Source organism: Colletotrichum fructicola (assembly GCF_000319635.2).
Source record: "Colletotrichum fructicola Nara gc5 chromosome Unknown KSG_Nara_v1_contig07, whole genome shotgun sequence".
Taxonomy (NCBI): domain Eukaryota; kingdom Fungi; phylum Ascomycota; class Sordariomycetes; order Glomerellales; family Glomerellaceae; genus Colletotrichum; species Colletotrichum fructicola.
Window position 1 is genome coordinate 1 of NW_027094057.1, and position 19624 is coordinate 19624.

At 45.3% G+C, this 19624-nt stretch overlaps 3 protein-coding genes across 3 annotated transcripts; all 3 read right to left on the reverse strand.

Moving 5' to 3' along the window:
• Positions 1 to 12783: 12783 nt before the first annotated feature.
• On the reverse strand, positions 12784 to 14316 carry CGGC5_v011646 (uncharacterized protein; the record flags this gene model as incomplete). The annotated part of the gene is made up of 1 exon (XM_066152557.1): positions 12784 to 14316. The coding sequence occupies one exon, from the start codon at positions 14314 to 14316 to the stop codon at positions 12784 to 12786; it is 1533 nt and encodes a 510-aa protein (XP_066007908.1).
• A 27-nt stretch (positions 14317 to 14343) lies between these two features.
• CGGC5_v011647 (uncharacterized protein) lies at positions 14344 to 15384 on the reverse strand (the record flags this gene model as incomplete). Its single annotated transcript, XM_066152558.1, has 1 exon — positions 14344 to 15006. One exon carries the CDS (start codon positions 15004 to 15006, stop codon positions 14344 to 14346), a length of 663 nt encoding a protein of 220 aa, XP_066007907.1.
• Positions 15385 to 16517: 1133 nt separating this feature from the next.
• On the reverse strand, positions 16518 to 19543 carry NPHP3-0 (Nephrocystin-3; the record flags this gene model as incomplete). The annotated part of the gene is made up of 4 exons (XM_066152559.1): positions 16518 to 17681; positions 17808 to 17944; positions 18281 to 19197; positions 19254 to 19543. 4 exons carry the CDS (start codon positions 19541 to 19543, stop codon positions 16518 to 16520), a joined length of 2508 nt encoding a protein of 835 aa, XP_066007906.1.
• Between the last annotated feature and the right edge of the window lie 81 nt (positions 19544 to 19624).

Here is a 19624-nt window from a genome sequence, read left to right on the forward strand (position 1 = left end):
TCCCCGTTCCACACCGCCTTTCACCCACCCGGTGGGGCCCGCCTCCGTGCCGCCCCGCCGTCCCGCCGTCCCGCCTCCGCCTTCGACCTTCGCCCCGTCCATCACACCCATGCGTCTAACGCGTTCCACACCGCCGTCGCCGGCACACGCCTACCCGCCCGTTCCACCCGTCACCCGCCCTCCGCCCTTTACACACCCACATACACCTTTGGTTCCACCACGTCCACCATATTCACCACCTTCACCACACCATCTTCACCATCTTCACCATATTCACCACCTCCACCATCTTCACCACCTCCACCACCTTCACCACACCACGTCCACCACCTTCACCACACCACCTTCACCACACCACCTTCACCACACCACCTTCACCACACCACCTTCACCACCTTCACCACCTTCACCACCTTCACCACCTTCACCACCTTCACCACCTTCACCACCTTCACCACCTTCACCACCTTCACCACCTCCACTACATGGAACATGGCCGGCCATATACTACCCTCTACCCTGTTGACACTGCCCTCTTTCTCGCCCGTCTACACACCTCATCTACACATCCTCCGTCCCATACCCCATCTACCTATCACCCCTACACACCTGTCTACTGGCCTCTATCTGTCCCTAACCTTGTTCTTTTATTCTATTCCTAACCCTTTCCTTTCATCTATCCCTACCCTTTTTCTTAAATCTATCCCTACCCCTATCCTTTCATCTATCCCTACCCTTTTTCTTAAATCTATCCCTAACCTCTTGCTTGTCTTCCTTGAATATTCCCCTTAACCTTACCCCCGACTATCCCCTTCTGCTCTATATCTAATCTCTTTTCTTAAATCTATCCCTACCCCTCTACTCTTGCTGTAACCCTAACCAACCTTTACTTTCTCTCCATCTCTTCTGTCTATATCTGATCTGCACTTATCATTCGACACCTTTGCCTCGCTCTTTATTCATTTTCCTTACTTCCATCCTCCTCTTAACTCCTCTATCTCTTAACCTGTTTTTGCTTTTGTTTTTTCTTTTGTTTTTTCTTTCTTTTCCTTTCTTTTCCTTTTCTTCTTCTTTCTCTTTGACTGCTATTTCCATTTTCTATTGCTCTACTTGTTTTCAACTTTTGCCCTCCCCTTCATCCTCCTCTAACTAAACCTCCTCCTCACTCTTTCCCTTATATCTATTCTCAATCATCTTTCTCTAAATTCATGCTAAATCCTTCTGTTCTATCTATCACATTTTCTTCATTTTCAATCATCACTATTCCCTCTGCTCTATCTCTGACCCCTTTCTCCTATCTAACCCTGACCTTTTCTTTATTAAATCTATCCCTAACCCCTCTCCTCTTTCTTTTGAATTATAACTATTTCCTTCGGCTCTCTCCCTCTGCCCTATTCCTAACCTTTTTCTTCTCTCTGTCCCTTCCCTCTCACCCTACTTCTTTAATCTTTCTTATCTATCCCTAACCCTTTCCTCTTTTCTGTTCCTGACTACCTCCTCCTGCTCTAACCTTAACCCTTTTATTTTATTTATTTCTGCCTACTCCTCCTCTAGCAATTCTAACCTTCCCTTTGTCCCTTCTGTTTAACTCTTCTGTCCGTATTCAACGTGAACTTACTAATAAACAACTTAACCTGCTATATCACTTGTTTGTCTCCCTCACCTCCCCATCTTAACTTCTCTGTTTTTTCATCTTTTTACCACCTTCACCACACCACCTCCACCATATTCATCACCTTCACCACCTTCACCACATCTACCACATCTACCACCTCCACCACCTTCACCACCTCCACCACCTCTACCACGTCACCTTCACCACACCACATCCACCACCTTCACCACCTCCACCACATGTAACATGGCCGGGCATATACTACCCTCTCACCTATTTCCCACACGCCCTCTGTAAACTTCGCCCTCTGTAAACCCTCTCGACACTGCCCTCTCTCTCTCTCGCCGCTAACCCTACTCTTCACCTCGCCTCTGCATACCTATTTCCCACACTCCCTCTATAACCCCTGTTACCTATCCTTCTCTTCTCACTCTTCCCTCAACCTGTACCCCTAATACCCCTTATTCCCTCTTCTTCTAACCCTTTTCATGATCCCTAAAATCCTCTTCCTCACCCTTCTTATCCCCTTCTTATCACTCTCATTTTACCCTTTTCTTTCTCTATTCATTATAACTTTTACTCTCTCTCTGTTACTATCTTCATGCCCTTATTCTTTTCAAATCTAAATCACTTCAACTGTCTCTCTATCCTATCCCCCTTCCACTTCTTCTTCTTTTACCTTCCTTCGCCTGTTTTTATCTATACTTCATCTTAACCCTAACTCTGCTTTTCCTCTCTTCTTTTCTTCTCTATACCTACACTCTCGCCTCTATCTACTCCCATCTCTCTCTTTCTCTCTAACCCTCACCCTTTCCTTTACTCTGTCCCTCACCCATTCCTTTTCTCTATCCCTAACCTTTTCCTTTACTCTGTCCCTAACCCTTTCCTCTGCTCTGTCCCTAACCTTTTGCTTTCCCCTATCCCTCACCCTTTCCTTTTGCTTTTCCTTATCCCTCACCTTTTGCTTTCCCCTATCCCTCACCCTTTCCTTTTGCTTTTCCTTATCCCTCACCCTTTCCTATTCCCTGACCCTAAAAACCTAACCCTCTTCTCTATCCCTAACCCTTCCCCTTCCTTCTACTTCTATTCACCCTCTTAAATCTTATTGATTTCCTCCTTTCCTATTTCTTACCACTTCCTATCATTCTCTATATTCTTGTCCTCTCTTATCCTCTCTTATCCTCTCTTATACTTTCTCCCAATTACCTTTTCAACCTAACCCTAACTCTATCACCTGTTCAATGCTTCATTCCCCTCACTCCTAACTCCTGCACTTTTATCTAAAACTTCTCTCATCTCTTTCCTATCTTCTCTTTCATTTTCTATTCTTCCTCTCTCCATCCAACTTCAATCCTCTCATCACTCTCTTACCCTAACCCTAAATACTGTTCCTTCTATCTCTACCCTTCCTAACTCCTTCTATACCAACCCTCATTACATATCTTATGAAACCCCCCTACTATATCTATATGCCCCTTACCTTTTGGAATAATCATCTTTCTATTCTTTATTGTCTTTCTTATCATCTCTTTGTCTCTATTTCACTTCTACTGACTATCTGCTTCTTTTACCCTCTACTCTCCCCTTCTTACTTTTCTTCTTCTTTACCCTTTGTTCTTTTCTTTTCCCTACTTATTAACCCTAAAACTCTCTTCTGCCTGTTCTTAACCCTAATATTCTGACATCTGCTATTATTATCCATCTCTTTTCTATTCTATATCTATCCTCCTCCATTCATCCTCATCTATCCCGCCTATTCATCCTATTTCCATCTCTTGTTTTGCCGCCTTCTGCTCTATATATACTCAAATATTCTTCTTATTATATACTCTTTACTCTATACTCTCCTTTATCTGCTGATCGTAAATATCTGCTTGATCCTCTATGCTTCTTCAATCGAACCTCTCCTTCGCTTTACATAACCCTAAAATTCTAACCACTCTCAACGTCAATCTTTCTTTACTTTGGTCTTCTATAATGAAATCTTTGTCTTGATTTCTTTCCATCCATCTCCCTCTGTTTAAACCTTACCCTCTTCACTCTTGCTATCTCTGACCTCTGTTCTCTATCCATTTCTCGCTTTTTCTCTCTATTTATTTTTAACTAATAACCTCTTATTCACCTCCAATATTTCCCTTTTGTTTCATTCATCTCTTTCTCTCTTATCTCCTCTTTCTCTTCTTAACTATTCTTCTGTTTTCTTATCTAACTCTAACCCCCTCTTCTGTTATGATCTTCCTTTTCTTTATCTCTCTTGTCCGCCTGTAACCTGAACCTAACCCTAAAACCTTTGCCTCGCTCTCTCTTTATTTATTGTTCTATCTATCAATTGTTTTTTGCTTTCGTTTCGCGTCCTTCATTGAATGCGGCTTTCAATTTCCTAAATAATAAAATGACTTTATGCTAAAAACGCGTTCTATGTATGCATTTCTATACTTGCTGTGTCTCTTGATACCTCTCTCTCTCTCTTGCTTGTATACTATTCTCTTACTGCTGTATATATTATGGTCCCTGATCTTTAAATATGTCTTTAACCCTTTTCACTTCTTAATTTATATTCACTCTTAACTATCTTTGTCTGAAATAACCTTCAATCTTCCTCTTTTATCCTCAATATCTACTTTATATCTACTTATGACGAATACCCTTCTGCCCTAACACTGACCTGTTTTCTTTAAATCTAACCCTCACCCTTGTCTTTTATCTATCCCTGACCCTTTTCTTTTATCTATCCCTGACCCTTCTCTTTCATCTATCCCTAACCTTTTTCTTCCATCTATCCCTAACCTTTTTCTTTCATCTGTCCCTAACCCTTTCCTTTGCTCTAACCCTGACCCTTTCCTTTTCTCTAACCCTCACCCTTTCCCTTCTTCTACTTCTATTTATTTTCTATCTTACTACCTGCTACTACTTTCCTCCATCTTCCATACTCCTCCACTCTCTTATACCTTCTCTCATTCACCCCTTTAACTATTTCCCCTTCTATTACCTGTTAAACCCTTCATTGCCTTCACTCTATACTCCCTCTTTTTCACCATCTTCCTCTCTACTTTCTCCTCCTTATTTCTCTATCTAACCTTAACTCTATACTCTTTCTATCTTTTTCTATCTCTTTATCACTTATCTTATACTTTCTCTCCTTCTATACCCTATTACACTGCTGACGTTATCTACATCTTCTTTACCTTTTGGAATAACTATTCTTCTATTCCCTATTATATCTAAAATTTCCTTTTATCTTGATTTTACTCTTACTTGCTATGTAACCCTGAATCCTATACTCTCTTTCCTTTTACTTTTACTTTCTCTACCTATTATCTCTGGCCTCTTCTATTTGGTCTTAACCCCAATATCCTGACCCTAACTAATTTCTCATTCTTCCTTTATTATGCCAACTACCCCCTACTATACTTCATATGCTTTTTATTATTATCTTCTCTATTCTATATCCCTCTTTTTCTCTGCTATTCGGCTTACGCTTACCTTTTGTATTTACTGTCTCATGATCCGCCCCTTTTATATCTTATATTTATACGTTTCTTTCAATACTTTTATATCTGACGTGGTAATCAACCCTGTTTATATTCTTTGTTTTGCGGTGTTTTTATCTATATGTACCTCAATCCTCCCTTAACTGTAATCTATTACTTTCATCTATGTGTACTAAAACATCCCCTTTACTATAAACTATCTACTTTACACTCTCTTTGATCTACTTATTTTGTACTTCTGTCTTATCCTCTTCCTCCTCTATGATGTGTACGAACTGAATGCTGTTTCACCTTGTGGAAATGCTTCTAACCTGACTGTTTACTGTATTACCCTGTTATGTATGTATACCTTGTTTTCCTGCTCTTTTGACTTGACCTCCCCGCCCTTTCCCTGCCCTTTTTCTTTTAACTGTTACTAATCTTTTCCCTCCATCTATCCCGAACCTGTTTGTTTGATTTTATCTCTAACCCTAACTCTGTCCGCCCCTGCCTATTTCATTCTATGTGTCCCTAACCTTTTATTTCTCATCTATCCCTTACCTGTATTTCTATCTTCTTTCTCTATCCCTAACCCTTTTCCTTTCTCTATCCCTAACCTTTTCCCTTCATCTGTCCCTAACCTTTTCCTTTCATCTGTCCCCAACCCTTTGCTTTTATCTACCCCTAACTATCTCCTTCTGCTCTATATCTTACCTTTTTCTTACATCTATCTCCACCCCTGTCCCCCCTGCCACCAACCTGACCTTTTATCTCTACTTTCTCCTCATCCCTCCTGCCTATATCGAACCTGAACTTGTCATTTAATCCCTTTTCCTCCTTCTTTGTTCCTTTTTTTGCTTATCCTTATCCCTTTCCCCCTCTCAACTCCTCCACCTATTAACCTGTTTTTCTTTCTTCTTTTCTTTTTGATTTTATTTTTCCCTTTTCCTTTTTGTTGCTTTCCTTAACTCCTATCCCTATCTTCTAAACCATAAAACCGCCCCTCTGTCTGAAATATACTCCCTAACCCTAACACCTGCCTCTCTTGCTTCCATTCTATTCTCCTACTCTTATATGTCTTATGCGTTTTGCTGTGTAATTATGTCTGCGTATACTATACTATTTACTTTGTCATTTTAACCACTTTATTTCTTCTCAACCTTTGCCCTCTTCCTTACTCTTTCCCTTATGTTCATTCTAAACCATCTTTATCCCTCTGGATTGACGCTAAATACGTCTGTTCTATCCTTAACGTTTTCTTCATATCTAACCCTAACTATCCCCTCTGCTCTATCCCTAACCTTTTCCCTTCATCTGTCCCTAACCTTGTTCTTTTCTCCGTCCTTAACCCTGACCTTCTATCTCTTCCTTCTGCATCTATCCCTAACCCTTTGCTTTTATCTTTCTTGAACCTTTGTCTTATCTCTACTTTTTCTCTAACTCTTCTGTCCATATTTGACGTGAACTTATCATGTAATCACTTTGCCTCCTTCTTTGTTTATTATTTTGCTTCCTTCCTTCCTCCTCTTAACTCTTCTACCTGTTAACCTGTTTTCGTTCTGCTTTTGTTTCTTTCTTTTCCTCTTCCTTTTTGACTGCTATTTCTATTTTCTATTGCTTTGTTTGTTTTGAACTTTTGCCCTTCTCCTCATGCTCCTTTGACTGAATCTCTTCCTTACTCTTTCCCTTATATTTATTATGAATCACCTTTCTCTGAATGAACGCTAAATACTTCTGTTCTATCTTTACCATTTCCTTCGTACTTGATCACTGCTATTTTCTCTGCTCTATTTTAACCTTTTTCTTTTTTCTTTTTTCTTTCTAACCCTAACTAATATTTTCTTTATATTTAATTATCACTATTTCCTTTGCTCTATCTTAACCTTTTCCTTTTTCTTTTTTCTATCTAACCCTAAACCTTTTCCCTCTACCTATCCCGAATCCCTCTTCTCTTTATATTTAATTATAACTCTTTCCTCCTGCTCTCTCCCTCTACGCTTATAACCCTAACCTTTTGTTTCCAATCTTTCTCGTCTATCCCTGACCTCTCCTCTTATCTGTTCCTGACGACCTCTATCTGGATTAACGCTAAATACTTCTCTTCCATCTGTAACGTTTTCTTTCCATTTCATTCTCACCGTTCCCTCCGCTCCATCTCTACCCTTTTCCTCCTATCTATCCCTAACCGTTCCCCCCTATTTATCTCCTCTCCTGTCCTCTTTATATTGAATTGTGACTGTTTCCTTCTGCTCTCACCCTTAACCCCAAAAAAACCCTAACCTTTTGTCTCTCATCTTTCTTATGAATCCCTATCCTTTCCCTCTGCCCTATCCCTAACCTTTCTTCCCCATTTGTCCCTTCCCTATACTCCTCTCCTCTTCATCTTGAATTATAATCCTAACCCTTCTGCTCCCTCACTCTATTCTTATAACCCGGACCTTTTGTTTCTAATCTTCCTTGTCTATCCCTAACCCTTCCCTCTTATCTGTTCCTGACTACCTCCTCCTGCTCTGACCTTAACCCTTTTCTTTTATCTATTTCTACCTACTCCTACAATAATAACTCTAAACTTCCATTCCTGTCCGTGTTAAATGTGAACTTACGAATAAATAACTTAACCTGCTATATGATTTGTTTCTCTCGCTTACCTCCTCGTCTTAACTTCTCTGTTTATTCGTCTTACTTGTTCCCTACCTCTCTCTACTTTTTTTCCTCTGTTCTAAAATTCCTTCTAAATGGTGACTATGTAACCTTCCTTTATCATCCTTCATTCTCTTCCCCCTCCTCGCCATTTCTGCTAACCCTATCTTATTATGGTCTTGATCTGCGGACTCCCTTATCTTCTGACTTATTCTACATAACCTCTATTGTCTTTATCCCTTCATTTCCTGTTGAATTCCCTTTCCTCTATTACTACCTCCCTTCTCTTACACTTTCTCTTTGACCTTTTTACCTACTTTACCCCATCACTCTAACCTTTCCTTTAACCTTGATTTATTATCTAACCCTAAAAATTGCAAACTACACTTCTACTCTAACCCTAAATTAATATCTTTGCTCTTCTTCCCTGCTTGATCTCTCCTTCAACCCTAAACCTCTTGCCCTCCCTCTTCTTCTCTTTTTTCTTGCTGCTCTTCTACTCCTTATTCCCTCTGTGACTTTTCTTTCTTTGACTCTCTTTTCATATTGAACTATATGATCTCAAAATGCCTTATACTTTGACCTGTCTATCCTACTACTCTGATTATACACCATGTGCCATGGGCTTGTGGGCACGTTTTAATATTTAAACTATATTGTCTTTGTCACCTGTATCTCTAATATAACCTGCTGCTTGCTTATTCTTCTTGTAATAACTATAATAATCTTGAAATATGCATGGAAAATCATCTTATATACTGCTATTGTTCTATCTTAACGTCCTCTCTGGATTGATATTGCTTCTACTGAACCGTATGTTGAATGATGTATAAACTGATTCTGTTCTTTCTCTTCTGAATATGGCCTTACTAATGAATGAAACATCTATGTATGTCTTATATAACTGCGAACCCTTTAACTATATCCTTCTTACTATCTCCTCTCGTTTCTCTATTATACTACTCTGCTTTTGGCCATATATCGGCGTTCCTTTTGCATTTCCTGAATGATTACCATTATCTTGGCTTCTGTACCCTCATTATGTTATAATTTTGCGTATAACCCTAAAATCTAACTATTTTTAATGTATAACCCTAACTTCGGATGCTTATCTCTATTTATCTTACCTTAATCCTACTTATACTACGTTTTATATATGTGTGAATGTTCCCTCTCTTTGCTCCCTCTTTTTTATATGCCTCTGGCCTCGTGCTGTTTGATATATTGTCTGTATCTACTTTAAACCTCCCGTTCTTGCTTTTATGTCTTTTTTCCTTTCTCTTTTTCTTTTTGTTTTGTTGTTTTTTCATCTTTTTAATTTTTATTTTGATACCTTATATATCTCCCTGTCCTCTTCAAAACTATCTGGTATACATGCTTTGTTTTCTCCCTTCTCTGTGATGTGTACGAACTGAACGCTACTTCACCTTGGGCAAATCCTTCGAACCTGACTATGCACTGTGTTGCCCTGTGGTGTATGTATACCTTATTCTCCTGCTGTTTTGGTTGACCTCTCTGCGCTGTCCCTGACCCTTTACTACCACCTGCCCCTGACCCTTTCCTCCTACCTATCCCTAACATTTTTATTTTGTTTGGTTCCTAACCCTTCCCCTCCGTCTTCCCCCCCACCCATCTCTGCTTATCTATCCCTAACCCTTCCATTCTTCTCTTCCTCCCCCTTGCTTACCCTGGGTCCCCTCTATCACTCTTTGCTATCTCCTTTATCCCCTCTCTTGTTATATAAACCTTTCCTGTGTAAAAACGTCTCATACTCTGTTTTCTATTCTGCTTCCCTACTACACTTCTCTACTCCTTCCTCTCTAACTATAATACTCTCTTCTATCCTTTAACCTGTTTTGATTTCTTCTCTCTTCTTTTTCCTTTTCTTTTTCTGTTCCTGTTTTCTTTTTTTGCTCTTGAACTGCTGTTCCAATTTCGTAAATTTTCGTAAATAACAAAACCACCCCTATCTCTGAAATATATTCCCTATCTTCATCTTCAATCATGACTATTCCCTCTGCTCTGGCCGTAACCTTTTCCTTTCACCTGTCCCTAACCTTGTTCTTTTATTCTAACCCTAACCCTTTCCTTTCATCTATCCCTAACCCTTTCCTTTCATCTATCCCTAACCTTCTTCTTTTCTCTATCCCTAACCTTTTCCTGCTCCCCTGTCCCTAACCCTTCTCTTGCTCCCTCTGACCCTAACCCTTTCCTGTTGCTCTCTCTCTATCCTCTCTTACTCCTGATTATCTGCCCTCTTAAAACGCCTTTACTATCTACCTGCCGTCCTTTCTCTATCTAAATTCCTGTTTTTGTATTTTCCCTTGTCTCTGCTTTGCTCCTGCTTTGTCTATATCCCTCTAACTCTTGCTTTGTTACTAACCTCTTTGCTATATACTACCCCTAACTCTTTTTTCTCTTCCTTCTTCTTTCTCTCTCTTGCTCATCCTTTATTCCATCTGTATTTTTCTCGTTAATTTATCTGGTGCTTACTATTCTTCTATATCTTGGTGTTATTTAATCTGTATATATTATGAACTTGGAATTCTGTATAATGCTGCCTATCTACTTGTATTTGTCGTCCTGTTTACCCCCTTATCTTCATCTATATCCTTATATGCCTTTACAATTCTATTTGAATTGGAACTTTTGACTCTGGCTTTGGACTGGAATCTCTCTCTCTCTTACTTATGCCTGCTTATACTGACTACCTTACTTTATTAATATAAACACCCCTCTTGTTTTTCCTTTACTTTATCCTTAACTTTTATTCCTACTCTATTTTTAACTTTTTCTCCACTCTAACTCTTACTTTTATTTCTGCTCTGTTTCCAACTTTCTATTTCTACCCTATCCTTAACCCTTTTTCCTCTCACCTTTATTTCTACTCTATCCCAAACCCTTTTCTTTTAACCTATCCCTAACCCTCTTCTTTATTCTAACCCTAACCTTTTTCTTTTAACTTATCCCCTACCTTTTTCTCTACTCTATCCTCAACTTTTATTTATACTCTATTTCTAACTTTCTATTTTTGCCCTGTCCCTTACCTTTTTCTTTATTCTAACCCTCACCTTTATTTCTGCTTTATCTCTGACCCTTTTCTTTTAACCTATCCTTTATCCTTTTCTCTACTCTAATCCTGCCCTTTATTTCTGCTCTATCCCTAACTCTTATTCCTGCTCTATCCCTCACCCCCTTTTTTTTCTCTATCCTAACTTCTAATCCTGCTCTATCTCTAACCCTTTCCCTATAATATATCCCAAACTTTACTTTTGACCTATCTCTAATACTTGCCTTTATTCTAACTCTCACTTTAATTCCTGCTTTATCCCTAACCCTTTCCTTTTGACCTATCCCTAACCTTAACTCTGTACGATCTCTGACTTGCTTATGCTCTCCCTCTGTGGGCTGCTATATGAACCTTCCTCCTTCTTTCTTACCTAACTCTGTTTACTTATTATTCCTCCTTGTTATCCTGTCTGTATATGTTTCCTTTCTCCCTCTAACTCCTTTCTTCCCTTTCCTACTCTATTATATACATTAACCATCTACCTTATGAATCTGCTATCTTTGGTTTGTTACTTATTAACTTCTCCTCTCTTACTTACTCTTCTAACCTTTTGGTTTATAACCTTTCTCGTCGTACTTTCTTGTTGTTTTGTGAATAACTTATAACTCTTTTTTACTATCTTACTCCCTTATCTCTTTCTCTCTATTTACTCTTTAATCTTCTTTATTATGACTCCTATACTCTTATGAACTCGCCTCTACGGACGAACACCTTACTACTCGGCCCTTTTGTTATACTATGCTACTATGCTATCTAATCTAAAACTGGTCCTGTTATCTTCAACTCTGTATCTGTCTATATTATGCTTATATTCCTATGTTCCCTTTTCGCTCCTATCCTTGCCCTCTTTACTTTTGTCTCTTTCTCTGCTCTTTATATTCCTCCCTTCTTCCCTATCCCTTCTCTCCTCTCTATGCTTTACCCTTCTTGCCTCTACTTTCCTCTGCTCCTTGGATCCCCCCTTTCTTGTTGCTTGCTAATTGTATATCCCCTCTATTATCTGTTTCTCTACTCTATCTCCTACTTTTTCTCTACTCTATCCCTCCTAAACTTTACTTTATTGCTGACTTCTATTTCTGCCCTATTCTTAACCCTTCTCTTTGCTGTATTCCTGACTTTGATTCCTACTCTGACCTTAATCCTTCTCTTTAACCTATCTCTGACCCTTACTGTGTACTATCCCTGGCTCCCCTATACTCTACCTCTATGGGCTGCTAAATGAATCTCCCTCCTTCTCTTTTACTGAAATCTGTTTCTTTACTCTTCCCCCCTTGGTCTTCCATCTGTTTGTATTTCTATTTCTCTCTGTCTACCTTCTTTCTACCTCCCTTTATCTTTAACTACTGTCTGCTGTATAATTCTGCTATCTTTGGTATGTGATTCTTTAATTCCCCCTCTCTTGCTGACCTTGCTACCCCTTCTTGGCTGTAATTTTTCTCGGCGTACTTTGCTCTCTGTCTATAATAAATCTTTTACTCTTTCCTATGATCTTAATACTATTCTCTTTCCCTCTGCTTGCCCCCTAATCTGCTTTATTATAACTCCTATACTCTTACTAATTCGCCTTTGTTAACTGACCTCTTACTGTTCTGCCCTTTTGTTCTGCTACGCTATCTAACCTAAAACTGGCCCTGAAATCTTTAACACTACATCTGTATTATATTTACGCTCTTACATCCCCTTTTTACTTCTGTTTTTTCCCTTCTCTCCGGCCCCTTTCTCTGCTCTTTCCATCCTTCCACTGTTGCCTATACCTTTTGCTGCTCCTTGTATTCCCCCCTTCTTGCTCCTTGCTTATTATTCATCCCCTCTGTTACTCTTTGTCATCTTCCACCTCCTGCTCTCTTGTGCTATTAAATCTTTCTGTGTGAAAAAACATCTGATGCTCTGTTTTCTATTATCCTTTACTACTATACTTCCCTACTCCCTACCCTAAACTGTCGTACTCCTATGTACGGCGCCTACTCGCCCCGCCTTGCCCTGCCTGATCACCCCTCTGCTACGCCCTCTACTGCCCTCTGCCACAACTGACTCGTCAACTGGCACAACTTGCTTGACTGCACCCCTCCCCATTGGATCATCTGCCCTAACCACTCGTCGTCGTCCTCGGTGTTGTCACGGGCGTCGTTGTCCTTGGTGTTATTGCGGCGCTCGTCGCCCCTGGTGTTATCACGGCTCGCCTCGCCCGCCGCCCTGCCCCTTACAACCACGTCGTCCGCCCATAAAAATGCGCTCTTCCGGTCCGTCTGATGGATAATGCCTCCTACCTGCTGCCAAAACGGCAACACTAACCATAAATACCACACCAACAACTCGCTGACCTCGCGCGGCAAATACCGGTGTATCACCTTGGCCGTCCCCGTCTGGCGGTAATTCTTGTGGTACGACCTGACGAAACATATCATGCCGTCGTGTGCGAACACGTTCCTGACCCCGCCGTTGGCCGTGTTGCTGTGTCTGATGCCTGCTAACTCGGGCGCCCGCGCCGGCTGCCCTGCCACCATGTGCATCAACATCCACAACCGCTCCCGGAACGATTCCAACGCTTGTCTGTATGCCTGCACCGTCCTCTCGCGGTATGGGTGGTGACTATTGCTGCGGTTGGACGTGGCCTCCTCCGTCCTCTCGCGGTACGGGTGGTGACTATTGCTGTGGTTGGACGTGGCCTCCTCCGCCTCTCCTGCTGCTGCCACTGCCGCCGCCGCCGCCGCCGCCGCCGCCGCCGCCGCCGCCGCCGTCCCTCGCGTCGGGTCTAACCACGCCCGCCGCCGTGCCTCCGACTCTGCGATGCGCCGTGCGATCCACCCCTTCCCCTTGCCCACCCACGCCTCGTTGCGGTCGTCGTGTAAAAACGAATACCCCGGCCGGTCCTGGCTGTGGTCGTCGTGCATGCTCTCCCACCTGATGGCGGGCAACGCTGCTGCCAACGCTGATCGGCCTCCATACCCATCGCCATGCTCATCGCCGTGCTCATTATCCCTATCCCCATCCCCGTCCACCACCGCCAACTGCGCCAACAACGACCGCGCCTCCTGCGCTACCCCGTGGAACATCTCGGCCAACTCGCACACCCGCACCTGCACCCGTCGGAACGATATCCGGTCGCCGCTCCAATCCACCATCCCCGGCGCCACCGTGTTGAACCGGATGTGCATCCCGTACGTGCGCGCGTCGTAAATCCAATTCATTACCCGGGGCTCGTCGTCCGGCCGCCCGGGCATCCGCGTCATGAACCGCCGCACCTTGTCGCGCACCAAATGGAACTCCTCGTACGCCGCCTCGGCCCCTTTGGTCGCCGTCAACTCCGCCACCTCGTCCTGCCGCTCCAACCACGCCTGGTATACGACGAACATCTTGGCCACCTTGATCACGGCCGAATAATTCGTCGTGTACTCCGTCGCCTGGTGCCAACCGCCGTCCTCGCGGATGCCCAACACCGCCAACGCGCCGATCATCGCGCTCTCCTTCTGGCTCTGCTTGTACGGGTCCTCGATGATGGCGATGATGGCGTCCAAACACATCCTCTCGACCTCCTCCGCCTGCGCGGCCTACCTGCTGCCGACGTCCGCCTCGACACGGCTGGTGAACGCATCCCACAACGACCCCTGCCGCATGGTGAACCGGTACGGCGGCCGCTCGCGCTCCGGCCACTCGTCCATGCGGAACCATATGCTCACCATCTTACGCCAAACCTCCTTGTACCGCTGCCACGTGTCGTCCTCCATGCGGTTATCGAACGGCCGCACCGGCTTCTGGCCGATCTCCTTCCGCTCCGCCTCGAACAACGCGTCGTGCCCGACCTTGTGCGGTGCTGCTGTTGCGCGTGCCTTGTCCGCGACGCTGTTGAACACGGCCCACATATTTCGTAACGTCTCCTCGCCGTCCTCGATCGGTTGCGTGGCCTCCTGCAACTGCGTCTTGTTCAACCCTTCCAAATCCCTCGTCCACCCGACGCGGTATAACCACCCGTTCGGCTCCAACTTTTCGTCTACTATACTAACCTCCTCGCGCGCGTCGGCCTCGAACCGCTTCTCTTGGTTCTCATGCAACGCGACAAACCACGCCGTGTCGTCCGTCCCCGGCCCCGATGGCTCGCTTCGAACGGCCACCCCTAACCCCCGCCCGACCTCGAACCACCGGCTCCCGGCGCGTGATGGGAAAAACCGCTGGCATGGCACCCCCGTCGCCCACGGCAAATCCCTTGCTGCCATGGCCCTCTTCTGCACATTACCCCCCTTCTGCCAATCATTCTGCCATCCATGTTCTGCCCGGCAATGCTCCTGCATGTTTCGCACGCGGCGGCACATATAACGGCATGAATGGCAACGTAATCCATCGACTTGGGGTGGTGCGATGTGGGCGATGGGTTTGACTGTGGAGTCTGGGTATTGAAACGACTGCAAATCGGCCTGGCTGCGGATGATGCCGGGAATGTCGCCGACTAATCCGGCGACCTTGCTCCTGGCCTTGGCGGTGATTGACCGATGGTGATTGCGTAAATGTGCTGTGACTTCGTTGGCTACGACTGCATACTTACATAACGTGCATATCAAAATGGAATACTGCGTGTCGTGAACGAATGGCTCCATCTTTGGCTATATGTATTGGTTACTTTCTTCTATCTACTGTTTCTGACTGATTCCTCCTGTCCTCTCTTTAAAAACTCACCTTCCTGCCCCTTAATTCCATATACTTTCTCCTTGATCTACTTTCCTCCCTGCTTACGTTCCATCGCTCGGTCGGGCTTTCTGGCCTGGCTGGTGGCCCTGTTATGTGATTGGCTGGTTAATGCGGGGATCGGGACGACATCACAAAAATATCTACTAACCTATTTCCCTATTTCTGGACTCAAATGGCGAAACAAAACACTGAAAACTGGATTCCCGTAATGACCCGGTTTGTGGCTTCAATTGCATGCCACTTTTGTCTATTTTACTCTGGGGAATCTCTACGGCTTTGTACCCCCTCTACGTGCCGGTTTTGACCCCCCCTCTCCCTGGCCCCACTTTCAATTCTGGTGGTGGCCACAACGGCTTTGACTTCAAGCCATCGCCCACGTAATGGCAGGGTTAGGGTTAGGGTTAGGGTTCCATTTCGGAACGCGTCGAGATTTCAATTGATGGTGGAGACACTGAAGTCAATCCCGGCCAATCAGAGACCCTAGGGAACGCGTCGAGATTTCCAAGTCGGGCAGGGGGTGACGGGTGGGGCTCCGGACAAGTCGGGCCAATGGCTGTACACGGATGGCCGTATCTCGACGCGTTCCGGCATGGAATAACTGAGTAAGGCCTTGCTGATCTGTACTTTTCTTCAGAGTGTGGTGACAATGAGTTCAACCACTGACCAGTGTTGGGTTGGCAGTGGTGCACAAGATCACGCGGGGCACTAACCGTGTCTATTGACAGTATCCGAGTCGTATACGCTTTGCGTTGATCTTGTTGAATAGACCATTCAGAATAAGTGGCAGAGCTGTTGGTTTTGTTCTAGGCGCGAGGGATGTCATGTGCCGAGTCAAACGTAGACACGTGATCCTCCACGCCCGATCCCATCCATGGGATCCTGCCACTTCGATGTGGGTGATTGCAGCGACTATGCCAACAGATAGTTCTGGACGAGACTAGAATCGGCAGGTAATGAATTCTCCGTTTTGTCCTCTATAGCTAAACCCATCGACTGTATTGTCCTAGGTCGGAGTACGTCCACGGACGGGCGTTATCCTCGTTTAGGAGACATCTCGCTGTAGCTCCAGTACTTCGACTGAGATCTTCTCCGCCTCGTCGTACCGTCCCTGGCTGTGATATGTCGTTGCGAGTGAAGCCATGCTCCAGATTGTATCGGGATGCTTCACGCCAAGAACATCTCGCCGCAGCTCCAGTACCTCGACCTTCATCTTCTCCGCCTCGTCGTACCGTCCCTGGTTGTGATATGTCGCTGCGAGTGAAGCCATGCTATCAATTGTGTCGGGATGCTTCTCGCCAAGAACATCTCGCCGTAGCTCCAGTACCTCGACTGAGATCTTTTCATCCTCGTCGTACCGTCCCTGGCTGTGATATGTCGTTGCGAGTGAAGCCATGCTCCAGATTGTATCGGGATGCTTCTCGCCAAGAACATCTCGCCGTAGCTCCAGTACTTCGACTGAGATCTTCTCCGCCTCGTCGTACCGTCCCTGGCTGTGATATGTCGTTGCGAGTGAAGCCATGCTATCAATTGTGTCGGGATGCTTCTCGCCAAGAACATCTCGCCGTAGCTCCAGTACCTCGACTGAGATCTTTTCATCCTCGTCATAACGTCCCTGGCTGTGATATGTCGTTGCGAGTTCAGCCATGCTATCAATTGTGTCGGGATGCTTCTCGCCAAGAACATCTCGCCGCAGCTCCAGTACCTCGACCTTGATCTTCTCCGCCTCGTCATACCGTCCCTGGCTGTGATATGTCGCTGCGAGTGAAGCCATGCTATCAATTGTGTCGGGATGCTTCTCGCCAAGAACATCTCGCCGCAGCTCCAGTACCTCGACCTTGATCTTCTCCGCCTCGTCATACCGTCCCTGGCTGTGATATGTTGCTGCGAGTGAAGCCATGCTCCAGATTGTATCGGGATGCTTCTCGCCAAGAACATCTCGCCGTAGCTCCAGTACCTCGACTGAGATCTTTTCATCCTCGTCATAACGTCCCTGGCTGTGATATGTCGTTGCGAGTTCAGCCATGCTATCAATTGTGTCGGGATGCTTCTCGCCAAGAACATCTCGCCGCAGCTCCAGTACCTCGACCTTGATCTTCTCCGCCTCGTCATACCGTCCCTGGCTGTGATATGTTGCTGCGAGTGAAGCCATGCTCCAGATTGTATCGGGATGCTTCTCGCCAAGAACATCTCGCCGTAGCTCCAGTACCTCAACCTTGATCTCCTCCGCCTCGTCGTACCGTCCCTGGCTGTGATATGTTGCTGCGAGTGAAGCCATGCTCCAGATTGTATCGGGATGCTTCTCGCCAAGAACATCTCGCCGCAGCTCCAGTACCTCGACTGAGATCTTCTCCGCCTCGTCGTACCGTCCCTGGCTGTGATATGTCGTTGCGAGTAAAGCCATGCTATCAATTGTGTCGGGATGCTTCTCGCCAAGGACATCCCGCCTTAGCTTAAGTGCCTTCTCATCAACTAGCTCCTTTTCTCTCCATCTCCCTCGGTCATAGAGATAGTGTGATACTTTGGACAGTAGTTGGGCAGCTTCTCCTTTCCTCCTACTTAAACTTGCCCACTCGCCTATATGCACCGCGTGTGCTAAGTATCTCTCGCATCTTTCCCATGTTTGCGACCTACTTTGCGGGAAAATGTCCGTGACAATTTGCAAGGCCGCCGCTGCGAAGCGCGTTCCTTCTGAGCGGCTCTCTTTTTGACTCATAGAGCCCTGGGTCACCTGCTGTACTAGCATGTGTATGGCGTACGCCCGACTGTCTTTACCTGTTTTCACCCTAGTAAAAATATAGAACTCACAGAGACGTGTTACCGCATGCAGGACGTCTTCATCGCCCTCGCTATCGCTTCCGCTCGTATCGCCTTCGCTTGTATCATCGTCAGTTGAGTTACCGCTCCTCCTACTGTCGTTATGCTGAGTCCCGCCTTCGAATTGTCCCGCTTTCTTGACGATCTCCCAAGGAATGTTCTGCCCATCTAAGAAAGCTAGGATGTGTAGAATGTTATATGCCATTTTGTTCTCACGTCGGATGTGCTCGATAGAGATTTTCCACGTCTGGAGTACGCTGTTGGATACGTGTGACCTTCGATGTGGATCAGCCTCTGATCTCTGGAGAACCTTCCGTTTCTTGAGTTTCGACAAGTACGCTGGAATCGATGTCTCCGTTCGTCGCATGTAGGCCGCGGCTTGAGAAATGGCAAGTGGTAGCCAGTCAAGCTTTGCTAAAAGTGTCCTACTGTCGTTCGCCTCTTTTTCATTAACTGCACTGTTTCGGACACGTCCCAGCAAAGTTTGCGCCTCATCTTCCGTCATACGAGCTACGTCGATAGCCCTCCTCGGTCCAACAAGGCTACCCTCAATCTGCTTATCACGGCTTGTCCACAAGACCGTTCCGGATGGCCCCTTGGGTATAAACTGATCGAGGTAGAACGACTGATCGGTCGACGGCTGAACGGCTGGCGGCTGACCAACGCCGAATAGTCCCAAGTCATCGGCGTTGTCGAGGATGAGCACCCAGTCTGCTTCCGTCTCGATACGGTACCGCACGGCTGTCAATAGCGCTTCGCCATCCAAGTTATCCGCCACGCCCAACCTCCCTGCAATCCCTTTGTAGTCCTGAACAAAAGTCGTCTCGTTATCGGCGTGCACCCAGAAGATGGAGCACGTGTCGTTGGCGCATCGTCGGTATGCATACTCTAGTGCGATCTGGGTTTTCCTAGGCTGGTCAGCGGAGCCGAGGAGAGACAAAGAGAGGCGACTAGGATCACCCACCCCGTTCCACCAAGGCCGCATAGGGCGGCGGTCTGGCCTCTTCCACCAAACGGGAGAAGCCGCTCAATCTCGGAGAAGATATCTTCGCGTATGACGACGTCTTCGTTGCGGGGAAATGGGAGCACGCGGATAGCAACCTTGGCCGTGGCCGGTACGTCCGGCGCGTGGTAGTGGACACTGCCGTGCACGTCTCCTTGGTGGACATATGCACCGTCACCAAACCTGTTCCCCGTGATATCGCGTTGATGAGTACTGGGGTCCATGGAGCTCGTCGAAGGGTTGCCTATCATCTCAACCTGGAATGTGTTGGTATGATTGTATCTAGAAGGTCAGAATCAGGCTGGGCGGTTACAGCCCCTCCTCCAGCCCTG